This window comes from Microcaecilia unicolor, chromosome 4 (assembly GCF_901765095.1).
Source record: "Microcaecilia unicolor chromosome 4, aMicUni1.1, whole genome shotgun sequence".
Classification (NCBI taxonomy): domain Eukaryota; kingdom Metazoa; phylum Chordata; class Amphibia; order Gymnophiona; family Siphonopidae; genus Microcaecilia; species Microcaecilia unicolor.
The window spans coordinates 18,731,370-18,747,543 of record NC_044034.1 but is presented as its reverse complement, the minus strand read 5'-3'; the positions used below and the strand labels follow the sequence as shown (position 1 = coordinate 18,747,543).

At 44.7% G+C, this 16,174-nt stretch overlaps 1 protein-coding gene across 1 annotated transcript in view; it reads right to left on the bottom strand.

The window, feature by feature from the left end:
• Positions 1 to 11,823: 11,823 nt before the first annotated feature.
• The window catches only part of LOC115468350 (DNA polymerase delta subunit 3-like), a 37,288-nt gene continuing 32,937 nt past the window's right edge, over positions 11,824 to 16,174 (bottom strand). Inside the window, exon 12 of the mRNA XM_030199994.1 lies at positions 11,824 to 14,473. Coding sequence (XP_030055854.1) covers positions 14,283 to 14,473 — 191 coding nt within the window. The 3' untranslated portion in view covers positions 11,824 to 14,282. The remainder of the gene's footprint in view (positions 14,474 to 16,174) is intronic.

Below are 16,174 nucleotides of genomic sequence, written 5' to 3'. Positions count from 1 at the left end.
TTTGGGCTAAGTTGTGCCTTATTTTTCATTTGCCTGCGTCAACAGTGCTCTCTTACGATGTTTGTGCTATTAAGTGCGTCTTCTCCTAACCTCTTTATCCTAGAATCCGATAAGAAATTGTTTAATATATTGTTGGCTGTTGCTTTACACTTAATTGTTTCAAACTGGAAAAATAATGTAAATCTAAATTATAATGAATGGCGGAGTTATGTGTGTGTGATTAGAAAATATGAAACTATTCTAGCCCATAAACATCGGTGTGTTCAGTCTGTCTTGAAGACTTGGGGCTCCTTTAGATTCATTTTGTCAGACTCCTAACAGCACTAACTGATTACTATATAATTGCTGATTTGCTACGGGTATTGTCATGAAATGCTGATGTTGGTTCTGTCTTTTCATTTTTGTTTCTCTATTTGCCATGGATTGTTGTTGCTTTTGTTTTGTTTTTTTTCTTTTTGTTTTGTGTCATGTTTGAGAAACCTTAATAAAAATATGAAACAAAGAAAAAAAATACAGATTTTGATTTATGTTCTTCTGGTTGCAACTGCCAGCTGTGGAAAGTGAGGACAGCTAGAGGTTCATTCAGAATTCTAAATTTGTTGTCACTCCTACTTCTTGCAGCTGGGTAGCTCAAACTAAGTAATTGGGAATGCTATCCGTTTTCTGGAATTCCGCAGATTAATAAGAAATCTTATCTGGTGGGAACTAAAGACAATTATTTTCAGTCTTTAATTGGCTTCACAGGTGCTTTGAGAGGCTAAAGGCAAGAGCTGGAGAACTTCTGGGACCACAAGGACACACAGAGCTACAGCATAGTAGCTGTTTTGACTGAATGATTAAGCAGGAACTCAGGAAACAACTGCTGTAAATATTGGAAAAAAATGCAAAACCATGAATGCCTTTTTGTTGAAATATTTCACTTATTGCTTCTCTGTTAGCTGTACCTGACAACAGTGACTGCAATATTACCGAGTCAAAACTTTTTATTTCCGGCCTATGTTTTATGTTAGTAACTAGCCGTTAAGCCCGTAAAAGCGGGCGAGATTTCCAGCTACCCTCCTCGCTGCCGCTCCCTCCCCCCTCCGTGTTGGGCCTCCTGCACTGACCTGACAGCGCCTCTCACCTCCGTGTGAAAGCGCTGCAGGCAGATCGCTCTGCTGCTGCCTGCAGCGCTTCCACACGGAGGTGAGAGGCGCTGTCAGGTCAGTGCAGGGGGCCTGATGCGGAGGAGTGCGGGAGCAGCAGCGGGGATGGGGGGAGGGTGGAGGTTGGTGCGCGCGATGTTTGTTTCCAGGCGGCAGCATCCGACAGTGACTCCGACTCCGTTTCCCTCTCTGTTCCGCCCTCTGACGTCATCACGTCTTGACGTGAGGGCGGGACGGAGAGGGAAGTCTCTACTGCGCATTTGCAGGTGAGTCGGTCACTTGCCGTTTATATGTTTGATAAGTAACACGCCCTGTAGCTTTTCCAGGTTTCTAACTTATATTTTCTGACCTTAGCACAGGGTCTGTTCTGTACAGTTTCATCAAGAGGACATCTGACAAAATTTCTTCTTTAGAAGGAACGGCGTTGTGGCTTAGGACCTAACATATGAAGATTTCCTTCTCCGATATTGTGTTTGTTCTGGTCGTTTGTCCATCCTTTGACTCCAGTAGAGATGTACAAAGCCTTGATATGCTATTGTTTGTGCTTTGTAAATGATTTTGTCTTTAGACATCACTCCAAAGCCTTTACGTAGGAAGGAAGTTGCATTGGTTGCCAATATTGAAGAAGAAAAGGTTTAAGGCGATTGGCATTCCAGAGGGTATGGGCTTTGAACAGGATACAGTTCACGCCATCAGCAACAGTAAGTTACTTTCAGTTTCTGATAAAAAAGCTGAAATTACAATGAGAAAAGTACCGTATTTTTCGGACTATAAGATGCACTTTTTCCCCCAAAATTTGGGAGGAAAATGGGGGGTGCGTCTTATAGTCCGAAGGTAGATTTGGCTGGCTGGCGGGCTGGCCGCCCGCCCTCCGAGTTCGAGATCGCCCTCCCCCCGGCCCTGTCACCACTTCTCCCTACTCACGTCACGCGATCTTCCCTGGTGGTCTAGTGACGTCGGGGCAGGAAAGAGCCCCCTCTTTCCTGCCCAGCGCGCTGCTCTCCATCCTCCTGTATGCAGCCTGATGGTCTCAGCGAGATTCAAAATGGCCGCCGAGAATTGAAGTCTCGGCGGCCATTTTGAATCTCGCCGAGCCCGTCAGGCTGCATACAGGAGGATGGAGAGCAGCGCGCTGGGCAGGAAAGAGGGGGCTCTTTCCTGCCCCGACGTCACCAGACCACCAGGGAAGATCGCGTGACGTGAGTAGGGAGAAGTGGTGTCAGGGCCGGGGGGAGGGCGATCCCGAACTCGGAGGGAGGGATTCGGACAAGACGCACCGGAGCACCTAGGTTTTAGAGGAGGGAAAAAGGAAAATTTTTTTTGTTCCTATTTCCCTCCTCTAAAACCTAGGTGCGTCTTATGGTCCGGTCCGTCTTATAGTCCGAAAAATACGGTATTTATTTTCCAGAAGAACACACATCAAAGTTGTCTACAGAGGACCATAGTTACAGACAAAGCAACAGAATAATACAGACACACTATTGGTGACACCATCCACTGACTCTCCGGACAAAGGCTCACCCTCCCATAATCCAGGGTTTCTTGCATTGACCTGCTATTCCTTCCTGCCTAGGGGCCCTGTTTACTAAGCAGCGTTATAGGCGCGTTCACCTTTTTAAACACGCGTTAACCATGTACGCACCTACAATATCCCTATAGGTGCCTACAAGGTTAGTGAGCACGCTAATTGTAGGCACGTTAAGAATGGGGATCTGGGGAGTTTGGGGTGGGGGGGGGGAAATTTTAGTTCAACTGTGTATATGAGGGCAATGAACAAGCAATGGCTAATAAGATTAGTGGTTTCTCTGTGAAAAACGTGAGAGAAGTTTCGCTCATTGATTCAAAAGGCACCAATAGTCATTGGGTGAGGCCTCAAGACACATGTAGCAGCCAAAGAGAAGATAATTTGTTCTTCAACCGCTCGTGAGTCTGGATACTAAAGATTTTTTTCCACACACAAAGCCTGACTTACACTCTGAAAAGGGCTTTTATATAATTGCTGGACTGAATATGTGCCTAACAAGTGTGTGCCTGCTTTTACATGATCTGAGTCTACTGGCATGTAGGCATTCTCTCCCTCCAATCATTGAGAGGCTTGCAAATAACGGCAACAGTGGTATGTTTATTTTATTTTTGTGTGAATGATTAACTCTTTGTTGGGTATGTTGTATTTGAATTCTATCCTATTGATCATGACGTTCCTTTTCTGCCTTTGTATGAAAAATTTAGATTTTTATTGTAAACTGCTGTGACCTGTTTCATAAATGGCAGTAAATCAAGCATACAAACAAACAAACATAAGCATTCGTGGGGCGGAGGGGAGCATAGTGGAGGTGGAGTTTCAGATAGGTGTAAATGCGTACAGCACATAGACAATGCTATTCTTCCATGCCATAATTTATTTTATTAATTTCACAAAGGCAGCTTGATTCTACTGTTGTGTTTTTGTGTTTTTTGCAGTTCCCCGAGTCCCTGAAGCAGTTCGCAAAACGCTGGCCAGTGTGGGACCCACAGGTGAAGTACTTCTTTAAAAGATAATTGTGGCAAGTCTTACCACAGCAACAAAGCTCTTGATTATATTGAAATGATGTTTGAACCACTGTGTTGTATTTAATATTACTTGCAACATAACCCACCTAAATAGCAGACAAAAAGCATTTAAAGCTGTTAGCAAGTACGCGTGGGCAAATGACACTACAATGATTGATGACAGCTGATGGTAAATGTTTGATGGGACTTCTCCACAAAGAAGGTTTACAAAGACGCTTTACTAGAGGAGATGTCTCTTGGTGATGGGCCATAAGAAACAAGGCCCTTTGAGACAGGATCTTGTCTTGTGTTATGCCACATGTACTGTGCTCTCGTTTTGGAGTTGACTCTTCCTTCTGTATTGAAAAGTTTAATAAACAGATTTAAACATAAATGAGAATTGTGGACAGTTTAGTTGCTGCAGACATTTATGTTACAGACACAGAGTTGTTAAGGTTTTTATGCCAATGACTGATTTAACGCCATAACAGGTTGTTTACCTGGGTGTTCCGAGGCTTTTCCTCCATTTTCATTTATATTACATGGTGGAGTTTGGAACATTAGTGCATAGCCATTAATAATTATTATTTAAAAAAAAAAAATTAAAAAAAAGTTATGGTAAAAATGGCCTTAGTACACAGAAAAACCCACAGCTTAGTAAAAGGAAGCCTTAGATTGTAAGCTCTCTGGGAACACTGAAACACTTACAGGCTTATTTTCGAAAGAGAAGGGCGCCCATCTTTTGACACAAATCGCAAGATGGGCATCCTTCTCGCAGGGTCACCCAAATCGGCATAATCGAAAGCCGATTTTGGGCATCCTCAACTGCTTTCCGTTGCGGGGACCACCAAAGTTCATGGGGGCATGTCGGAGGCGTAGCGAAGGCGGTACTGGGGTGTGCCTAATACATGGGCATCCTCGACCCATAATGGAAAAAAGAAGGGTGTCCCTGACGAACAGTTGGACGACTTTACCTGGTCCTTTTTTTCTTACGACTAAGCCACAAAAATATGTCCTAAAATGACCAGATGACCACTGGAGGGAATCGGGGATGACCTCCCCTTACTCCCCCAGTGGTCACTAACCCCCTCCCACCCTCAAAAACATTTTTTAAAATATTTTTCCAGCCTCTATGCCAGCCTCAAATATCATTCCCAGCTCCATGACAGCAGTATGCAGGTCCCTGGCGCAGTTTTAGTGGGTACTGCAGTGCACTTCAGGAAGGCGGACCCAGGCCCATCCCCCCCTACCTGTTACACTTGTGGTGGTAAATGTGAGCCCTCAAAACCCACTGTACCCACATGTAGGTGCCCCCCTTCACCCATAAGGGCTATGGTAGTGGTGTACAGTTGTGGGGAGTGGGTTTTGGGGGGCTCAGCATACAAGGTAAGGGAGTTGTGCACCTGGAGCAATTTCTGAAGTCCACTGCAGTGCCCCCTAGGGTGCCAGGTTGGTGTCCTGGCATGTCAGGGGTATCAGTGCAGTACGAATGCTGGTTCCTCCCACAACCAAAGGGCTTGGATTTGGTCGTTTCTGAGATGGGCGTCCTCGGTTTCCATTATCGCCAAAAATTGGGGATGACCATCTATAAGGTCGACCTAAATTTCTCAATTTGGGCATCCTCAACTGTATAATCGAAATGAAAGATGGACGCCCATCACGGGTTTCCCCACCCCTTCGCCGGGACGTCCTGTGAGGACGTCCTCAGGAAAACTTGGGCACACCTTTCGATTATGCCCCTTACTGTACTTGAATGTAACTCACCTTGAGTTACTACTGAAAAATGTACGACACATCCAAATAAATATTAGATAGGAGTTGAGATTTCTGTACTTTTTATTTCATCAAAAATGGTATTGTTTTTTTCATACTTCCCCCCTGCTATTTGCTTCCAATTTATATCACAAAAGAATGGGACATATTAAACTTTTTCTTACCAGAGCTCCCTAAGGGGGTCTTTTACAAAGCGGCAGTAGTCCCAACATGGGCTTATCGCATGCTCAATCTGAACTACCACTGGCCCAATATGGCCACCAGTGGTAGTTCCGGGTAGAGCATGTGCCAGTTCTGGCGCTCTAGAAATGTTTTTCTAGCATAGCAGTAACCCGGCGGTAATCAGGATCACCGTGCGCTGCCCAGTTATTGCGAGATCCCTTACTGTCACCTAAATGGGTGGAGGTGTGCTCCCCACCACATGGCCAGTTTCTTTTTTTTTGGGGGGGAGGGAGCTTTTTACCTGCTGCAGTAAAAAGGGCCATGGTATGTGGGAATAACAGCCCCCGTCACTACTGCAGGGCCCTTTTTCCCGCAGCTTAGGAAAAAGACTCTTAAATGTTGGGAGGTATATACATATCGGGAATTCCCTTCTGGAGGTCTTTGCATGCTTGATGGTAACCTGCAACTATCCATTTAAAAGTTTTATATGGGAACTAGTAAAAAAGGCCCCTTTCTGTCACAAATGAAACGGGCGCTAGCAAGGTTTTCCTCGGTGTGTATGTTTGAGTGTATGTGAGAGTGACTGTGTGTGAGAGAGTGACTGCGAGTGTGTGTGTGAGAGAGAGTGAGTCTGGGTGCGAGTGTGTCTGTGAGAGTGTGTGAGAATGAGTGTGCAAGTGCGTATGTGAGGCACAGTGAGTGTGTTTCACAGTGTGTGCGAGTGAGAGTGTGTGTGAGACACAGACTCTGTGAGACTGAGTGTATGAGACTAAGAGTGTGTGACACATAGTGAATGTGATAAGTGTGAGACAGAGTAGTGGATGCTTGGAATGCCCTCCCGTGGGAGGTGGTGGAAATGAAAACGGTAACAGAATTCAAACACGCGTGGGATAAACATAAAGGAATCCTATTCAGAAGGAATGGATCCTAAGGAGCTTAGCCGAGATTGGGTGGCAGAGCCAGCCGGTGGTGGGAGGCGAGGATAGTGCTGGGCAGACTTATACGGTCTGTGCCAGAGCCAGTGGTGGGAGGCGGGGCTGATGGTTGGGAGGCGGGGATAGTGCCGGACAGACTTATACGGTCTGTGCCCTGAAGAGGACAGGTACAAATCAAAGTAGGGTATACACAAAAAGTAGCACATATGAGTTTGTCTTGTTGGGCAGACTGGATGGACCATGCAGGTCTTTTTCTGCCGTCATTTACTATGTTACTATGTGTGAGACATTGACTGTGAGAGTGTGTGTGTGACAGAGATACCTCCCCCCCCCTCTCTGGTGTCAGGCCCTCCCTCTCTCTCTCTCTCTCTGGTGTCTGAGCGTTACTGTGCAGGATGCTGAGCTCTGGCTGTGCTTCAAGGAACTGACCAATCCTATTTAATAGAAGACACCTCCAACATTCTGAAGCCGAGAAACCTCGTATGATTGGTCCCTTCTGCTTGTGACGAACCCGGAAGTGCTTGATGTCAATTCAGGAGATGGATACAGAGAGCAGGAATGCCTCAGCCATGCAGTCGGCTTCAGAATGTTGGAGGTGTGTTTTATTATATAGGATGTTTAGTACCAGCACTTATAGAGATAATACTGATAAAGCGAATTTCAAACAGATAGTGATTCATTTAAAAGTTATAAGGTGCCCACATCGCTGAATATTTACCTCAGAAAGTCTCTGACTTCACATCTCTCTTCTCCATCATTTAACAGTGCCTCCAGTTCTGGTCATCATGGAATATAAGATGGTTCCTCCTCCTGGAAGGCCATTGGGAGCATGAACAGAAAGAAACTCAACAATTCTGCCTAAACAGTGACATATGACATCAACAATAATGCCTCTTGGTTCACCTAATAACTTATTAATGCATCCTACCCTTAGGAATTTACTGTTGAAAGGAACATTTTGGAGGCCCTGCTCCTAATCAGAGCTTGCCCTGAAGTATAAGGGAATTGAGAATGGGTCTGCCCCGTCACTCATGATTCAGGGGAGTCTCCTACAGACTATTCACTACCTCTCTGTCTCCTCCCACTTAGATATAATCTGGAGAGCAGTTCTCGGTGGTGAGAAGAGAACCCGGTTAAAGTGCTACTACTCTGAGTTCATCCCAAAACATACAGGGGATCCCATGTGGAGGATAGGCTCATAGATTCAGCTCTGCAGGAAGGACTTTAGACCAACTTTATCCTAACCTGCACCTAGTGCATGGAGTTTACCAATTCTTCATGCTGTGGTAATGGCTGTCAAAAAGATGGTTTTCCATATGAGATGTTTAAGTGAGGCAACACTCAATTGCTCGAATGGGCTCCGCATGAACCTAGCAAGAACGATGTTGAGGTCCCAAGCTGAGGAAAAGATTTTACTGGCAGTTTCATGTTCATGAGGCCTCTCATGAAAGACATTTCCCTCTAATTTGGTGACAGAAGGCAGCAACAACCAACAAGTGAATACGCACTGAAGAAGATTTGTCCTGTGATACTGAGCATGAAAAGGGATCTTGCTTATGAGCCATTTGGACAAACAGAGCCACTTAAGATGGTAGCACTTTCATGCTGCAGATCTTCCAGAAGCTAGCAAATTCTCTTTTACATCTTCTGTAGCAGGGAGACATTATATACTGCTCAATTTTCAAGCTGTGAGAAATAGGCTCCTCCTGTTGGATGTAAAAGGCAACCTTGACACCGAGTTAGAAGTGACAGATAGTATCTGAGGCATATGGGCTGATCTCTTGCTAGAGCAATTAGCCAAGGAAACCAAATCTGCCCTGTCTACCATGGAATAATGAAAATAAGCACTGTTATTGCAAAGATGCTCCAAAATACTACAAATCTGTGGTTTGGATGATTAGAATAAGATAGTGCATTCTGCATTTTCTGTAGATGCAAAGAAGTTTATTCTTGGGCTTCCCCACCTCTCAAAAAAAACATTGTGCAACTAGGAGATTGAGTGATCATTCGTGATGACCCTGCTTTCAACTTAGAAAAGCTCCTTTTAGGTTTTGTTACCCTAGATGGTAGGTTGCCTGAAGCATGATGTGCAATAAGTATGTGAGCTGCCAGATCTTCAGTTGACATACAGAAAGGGAACCAGAGCCCCCTTGTTTGTTGACTTGGGACACTGCTACTTAATTGTCTGTTCTGACAAGTACAATCTTCCCTCAAATCGAAGACAGAAAGTGTTGCTCTGAGTTCCAGAACATTGATTTGGAATGCATTTTCCGGTTAACTCCATATCCCTTGTGTGCGCAAATTGAGGCGATGATCTCCAGTCATGCATAGAAGCATCCATGGTTCGAGTTACCTAGGGTTTGCAATGTTAGGAATGGGCAGCTGTTAGGCTTGTTAGGGTCATCTACCACTGCAGGGATTGTGGTATTTTGCTCAGCAAGGGAATCTTCCTCCTGAAAGGATGGAAAGGGTAGTCCCAGTAGAGCCTGAGATGCATGTGCAATCTGGTTAGGGAGACTATATAAACAGCTACCACCATGTGTCCTAATAGAATAAGGACATTGCGGGCAGTCACTGACCGAGCTTGACTCATCTGAGTGGCTAACTGCATTAACGTACACACCCTGTCTGCTGGTTAGGCCCTGGTAGGAAGACAAGCCCCTAGGAAATAAATCGTCTGCATAGGGACTAACAGACGTTTCCTTGGTGATAAGGAAATCCAAAGATTGAAGGGTGTTCATGGATAGATTTGATTAATGGATTCCAGTGAAGTACCCAATATGAGCCACTTGCCTAGGAATGGTTAAGTGTAGTGCTTCTCTCCATGGAGATAAGCAGCAACTATTGCAAGTCACTTGGTGAAAATCCTGGGTGCTGAGGACAGACCAAAGAAAAGGACCCTCTACTGGATGTGTTGATTGGCAATTCCTACAATTCATCTTTCTCAATGTTGTGGGTGAACTAGAATGTGGGTGTAGACATCTTTTAAATCTAGGGAGGCAAGCAAATTGTTGCAATCTAATAGTGGTAGGAATGTGGGCAGGGAAAGTCATCTTGAATTTTTCCTTTTTGATATACAATGAGGTTTTGCAAGCTGAGGATGGTCGCAAGCCTCCTGATTTCTTGAGAATTAGGAAGAATCTGGAGTAGAAGCTCATCTCTGTTGGTGGGATGGACCTTCTCTTATTGCTCTGGTCAGTATGAATGTGATAAGGAATGCTCAGTGCATTTGATAGAAAGCATTTGGAGGCTTTTCAGAGAAATTCAATCTGTAGCCTTATTATGGTGAGAACCCATTGATCTGTTGTGATGTTCTACCATTCCCTCCCTGAAACCTTCCACCCACTGGCAAGAAGTTAAAACTAGGTGCCAGTTTAGCTGTGGAGGCAGCAGGGAGCTGTTGTGTTCTCTTGGTTGCTGTCTCTGGCCATATTCTTGGGACTGGCCTTTAATCTGTCTGGGGAAAGCTTGATACCTTGTCTGAGTGTAAAACTGCTGGAAGTATTAGTGATAAGATCTCTTGAACTGGGTCTGCTGGCCTCACTGGGGGGGGGGGGGGTAGTGCGTGTTTAGTCAATAGGTTGAAAACAGCTACCTATGGATAGAGCAGTGGTCTTTCATTTTGTCACCAAAAAAAAATCATTGTTCATGATTGTGTAAGTCTTCAACAAGGCCCAACACTCTAAGCCATAGCCATTTGTCTTGCACTGATGGTAGTCGCTGCAGCTTAAGCTACTGCATCAAACGCATCATACATGGACCACGCAGCCGCCTGAAGATTTAAATGAAGATGGGGAAATTTGATCTTGTGATGACAAGGGTTGATGTTGCTCACTGAGTTGTAAGATGGCATGACAGAACAGCAAAATTTGCAACTAACGGGCAACAATCCTGAAGTTGAGCATGATTCTCTGGTATACTGTCTTTCCTACGGCACCTAGGATCTTATTTTCTTTCCCAGGAGGGGTATACGCTTGTGGTTTGGAAGCCTTATTAAGTTTCAGAGCTGCTTCTTAAACTACTGACTAGTTCGAAATTTGCTGCTGATCATGCCCTGATGCTGGCTGTATTTGAGCCTTCGTCGTCTCATTATTGCCTGGACCAAGAAGGGGGTTTTCTGCATTGATATTTGAAAATCTTGAAGGATCTGGTGGATAAGCATTTCTTTAGTCTCCTTTGGGGCACTGCAGGACTAAGTATGAAACTTTTAATATAATGGAGATAGTGCATGCAACTTTATCTCATTAACATTCATTGTAGATATCTTAAAAACCTGAGTGGCTGATTGTGTCCTGAGGACTCATTGAGAACATCCTCTCCCCCCCCCCCCCCCCCATAGAGTGCGCTTGTATCGCCCCCGATTGTCTAAAGAGAAAGATGTAAAAATCTTGTAGAAAATGATTTTCTTCAGAAAGTTAAGAGGCTTACATCCACACCACAGTGTTTGCTGCATATAATGGACACGTCAACATAATGGTGAATTTTATAAATTCAGGATTGTGAAAAAAAAAAACCAAAAACACACACACCACCACACCGTGCAGCATTTATATACTCACTAGCAAAAAAGGCCCGTTTCTTTGAGAGATGAAACGGGCGCTAGCAAGGTTTTTGTGTCCGGCGACCGTCCTGTTCCCCGGCCCCCCCTGCAGGCACCCATGGCCCGGGACCCAGCTGTCCCCCAACCATCCCTCCAGGCAGGCACCTGTCCGCTGCTGTCGCTGGCGCTCCATCCCTCAGCCCCCCCTGCAGCCACCCATGGCCAGGGATCCAGCTGTCCCCCAACCCCCCTGCAGGCAGGCACCTGTCCGCTGCTGTCGCTCCATCCCCCGGCCCCCCCTGCAGCCACCCATGGCCAGGGATCCAGCTGCCCCCCAACCCCCCTCCAGGCAGGCACCTGTCCACTGCTGTCGCTCCATCCCCCGGCCCCCCCTGCAGCCACCCATGGCCAGGGATCCAGCTGTACCCCAATCCCCCCTCCAGGGACCTGTCCGCTGCTGTCATTGGCGCTCCGCGATGCGGTGTGCATGTGAAAAATGGCCAGCGAGGGGCAGGGGGAGATGGCGTTTCGTGGAGTGTGTTTGCTCCGCCCTCGTCATCACGTTGTGACGCGAGGGCGGGGCACACACTCTAGAGCAAACCGGATATCTCGCCCGCTTCAAAGTTCCGGTTGGAGGCTTCATAGAACGTTGGAGTTGCCTTTTATATATAGAGATTATCACATGGAAAACACATTTACAAGGTTTGGGATGGATAAACTAAAATTGCATCCAAGCACATTGATGTTTTATTTATATTTTCAATAAAGATGCTTTAAAGTACAAATGTTTAATTATCTTAGAGTAATATCTCCAATGGAAGAAAAACACAGTTCATTTGAAGATATAATCTGTCTGCAGTTTTCAATGCATGAACACAACCTACAGTATACACATAAATTTTGCTTCTTTATACAGCATGTTTTTCACATGACAATACTTGAAACAAAGTCCAGAGCTCCACTGCTCCCTGAAAAGTGCTGGGTCCCCTCTCCTGCAAATGGGTCACTAGTCAACAGGATTTCATTGGCATGTGCAGGAAAAATCCAGAGGCATATCCTCATAAAATAGCTTTAAACCAATGCCAATAGTCAAAACCAGTGCACACTGATGGAAGAAATTCTACAGTTATAATCTCCATGCCCCTCCTCGCTTCCTCAGCATATAATCTTAATTTCCGCATACAGAGCGGCTTGGCTGAAGGTCCATGGCACCTGCTGGGTGCTTTACTAAATTAACTGGAAAGCAAGTGATGTTTATCAATTCAGATCATCTTTCCATAGAAAGAAACCATTGAAAGTACAGGTTTACGATCTGACCCAGTGGATGCAGGCAGGGCATTTCATGTCTGATTTTCAAGCCTTGTTCCTCTTTCTCAGGCTGGCTTGGGATGCTGCTGACACAGTTTACAGCCCCAGGAATGAGGTAATCAGTCATTGCTCAACACCTAATGACTAGATCTGAGAAGCACATGCTCCTGGTACTGGAGGGAACCCAAACTGACCCAAGACTGAGGAGAGCTGGGTTAGATGGAAGAGGTAAGAAACCAGGTAGCTGCAAACGAATGCTCATGGCACTCACAGCCCCAGCTAGTTTCAATTAAGCTGTAGCTCTGAAACAGCAGAAAAAAAGCCACATAAAAAAAATTGGAACAAGAGAGACCACCTTGAATTCAAGAGTCAAAATACCAATGAAAAAGATACAAATGCATAAACAAAGATATGAAGAGAATAAAAGCCGTGAATTGTGATGGGTCCCAGAGGCTTTTCCCAGTCCCTATAACGTCCTGGTTAAGTAAGAGGCCTTTTACTGGTTACAAATAAAGCAATATCTTAGATCACACTCAGTGCTCAGGTTACTAACAGGAATCCATATTTTCAGGCTAGGCTGATCCAGTCCAGACTTTACCCCATTGAATATAAAGCCCTTAAGCTCTGGTTTCTCTACCTGAGCCAGGATTACAATTCCACATGTGCTGTGGGAGAAAAGTAAAACCAGACTGGCCTACGGTGGCGGAAAGATGGAGCCAATCAGCCACAAATGTATCAGCTACTTTTAGGTTCAACATCCGGATACTCAGGCCAGAAATACTCTTAATTAGAAGCTTTCATCAGTGAAGCTTTTCGAAAGCATTTAGTAATGGTGAAAGATGACAGACAGGCAGACGGACATCGTTAATACAGAAATGCTCTTCTTTTGGGTCAACAGGAGCAGTACCAGGCTCCTTGCATAGTTCTGATGTGTTTCCATACTGCCCTCAAAGAACTACGCTCAAGTCTAGGCATACTAGAATGCTTCACCTAAATTGAACTTTGAGATTCAAAGTGAGATTGAAACTTAGGAGGAAAATAACATGAAAGAGACCATGCTTTAATCTGAACACAGTCAGGCATTTTCTCTATATTTCCATTTTCTTATTGTTATAAAATCTGCAGGGCAATTGATAACACCACAATTTGGTGTACTAAATTTGTTTTCATGCACTAAAATCAAATTGAAGAAGGTTTCAGCACCCATTAACACTGTATTGTCATTTCTGGGGTAAACGGCATTGTATCATCATTTTCACAGGCTTAAAAACAGAAAAAAGAGTGGAAGGAAGCCTACACAAATACATTTTAAGAATAAGATAGCTTTCTTTTAAAATCACATTTCACTTAATGTCAAAGGAATTCTGAAGACTCAACCTCCAAAATACCAGCAGTGCAGTTAAAAAAAAAAAAAAAAAATCACAGAACAGCAGGTGAGAACCAGATCTGCATATAGCTTCCTTCTTCTGATCAGACGCACCCAATCTAGTTAATCCAAATGTGATTCATTAGATGTGTGGCTCTAAATGACTGGACAACCCATCTCACTACATGCGAATCACATTAGCTGGCTGGTTTGGATTTTTAATAATCCCTGTACAAAATGGGCTTTTCCCAACGGATAAGCCACTTCCCTAGTGAATATTGTTGATCTATGTAGTAGAATTTAATTTACAGAAAATGGAGAACTCAAACCCACAACAGATCTAACAAGATGAACACTTTTGGATGTGAGAAACGGTACTAGAATCACAGTGCTTGCTTACACGGTAAGCAAGATACTTTCCACCAAACACACCTTGGGGGCTTTGCCTCCGTGTGGTCCACGACCACAGAAATAAATGGAAGACGATACCACGTCATCTTCAATTGCTTCCTCCAGTCGCCTGTTCATTTCTTCTGAAAGAAGCCCATGATGGAGGCTTGCTTGGTGCCTTTGATGCTTGCCCCTTTCTTCAATGCTTTGGTGTCTTGCTTCATGGTTGCTGCAGGCATTGGCTTCTGTGCTGTTGCTACCTTTGATATTGCAAAGTCTTCCCCACTGTCTGTACAGGACTCGCTTTCATAAACTTTTTCAGTCACTGGAAGAAAATGATGGGATGAGCGGTTAAGACCTTCACAGCAGCATTTGTTTTAATACATAAGAGAGAAAACAAATGCCTCTCCGCCAACTTTAACACAGGGAAAGGGAGTTATTTACTACTGGGATGTTGTCGGGGCAATGAATAGTGAAACCAAGGTTTTTGTAAGGCTACAGCTGATACCACAGATGTGTCATCTCCCATGCATGCAATGTAAAAATTGCTGATGCATTAACAAATCTGCTGAAGGAAGGGTGTGATGCAAGTTTCATCCACCTTCTACTCCTGGCTCACTGGCAAAGAAAAAAGGGCACACAAGACCAGCCTAATAAAACAGCAGAATCAGCAGGAAGTGACAGCTTCATCTGAACTCCATGATTGTTTATATAATAAAACTAATCACGTTACTCCTTATTACACACTTTAAAAAAAAATAGAAACATGTATAGGGGGGAGGGTATGGCCTAGTGTTTATTACAACCATTTTTTTATTATTTTAAGGGATTTCTCCCTAGTAGTTTTAGTGCTTGGACTGTATGGGGAAAAAGGTCCATTATCTCTGTAAAAATCTGGTGGTATACATGCCTTTCGACTAGACCGGATCCTAGCACATTCTGGAATTATAGTAGTGAAACCTGCACACCAGTGGCGTAGCTACGTGGGGCCTTGGGGGGCCTGGGCCCCCTTAGATTTGGGCCTGGACCCCCCCGCCGTACAACATGCAGGACGTCAGAAACAGAAGGAAACCTTTTGAGAGAAGAAGAGGGCCTCGGCTGGCGGGGGTTGGGGTCCCCCGCAAGCAAAAGTAGGCGACGGCTGGTTGGCAGCGGGAGGGGGGCACAGTAGGCAATGGCGGGGGGGGGGGGTCTAAAATGTGCCCCCTCACCTCGAGATCTGGAGCCCTCTTCCACCGAAGTCTGGCTACGCCCCTGCTTCACACAACTGACTTTGTTGGGCTGGTCTTGTGACTTGGTGACAATGCGGAGTACTATTATGCAGAGGACCTGGATCTGCTTTCCCAGGTCACTCAAGGCTCAGGATGCTGGACAGCCAATGTTCAAAGTCTGAAGGGAATGGATAATTGCTCATATTAAAGACACCGCATCTTTAATATGAGCAAGTCTTTGAGGGTTCCCTGAAGCAGCACCAGGCAAAACATGATCCATGTCGGGATCCCAAGGACAGGAATTTATATAAGTTGTGTCGCCTGTTGAATGGCCAACCGATTTCTTATAGGCATCTATGATTTAAGATAAATGCATTTAAACAGTCTTGTATATAAAAATCTTTTTTGTGCCTATGAACGCCTTTGTGAATTGGGACTTATACGGTCTGTGCCCTGAAAAGGACAGGTACAAATCAAGGTAAGGTATACACATATGAGTTTATCTTGTTGGGCAGACTGGATGGACCGTGCAGGTCTTTTTCTGCCGTCATCTACTATGTTACTTTGATTACACCAGTTGAGTTCTCCACAAAAATCTGATGTTGATGGTCTCTCAACATTTATGAGCACATCTATATAATTTTTTTTTAATAAATCTAGCTTAAAGATGCATTTCTGAATGAAATGTTCAATTTATGATGAAAGCTGTGGGTTGTTGTTCTTGGTCGATGTTCCACACTTTTCCTCCAGCTCTTAGACAGTTATCTCTAATATTTTGTTAGGTTGCCCTGGGCTCATTATACTGGATCACAACC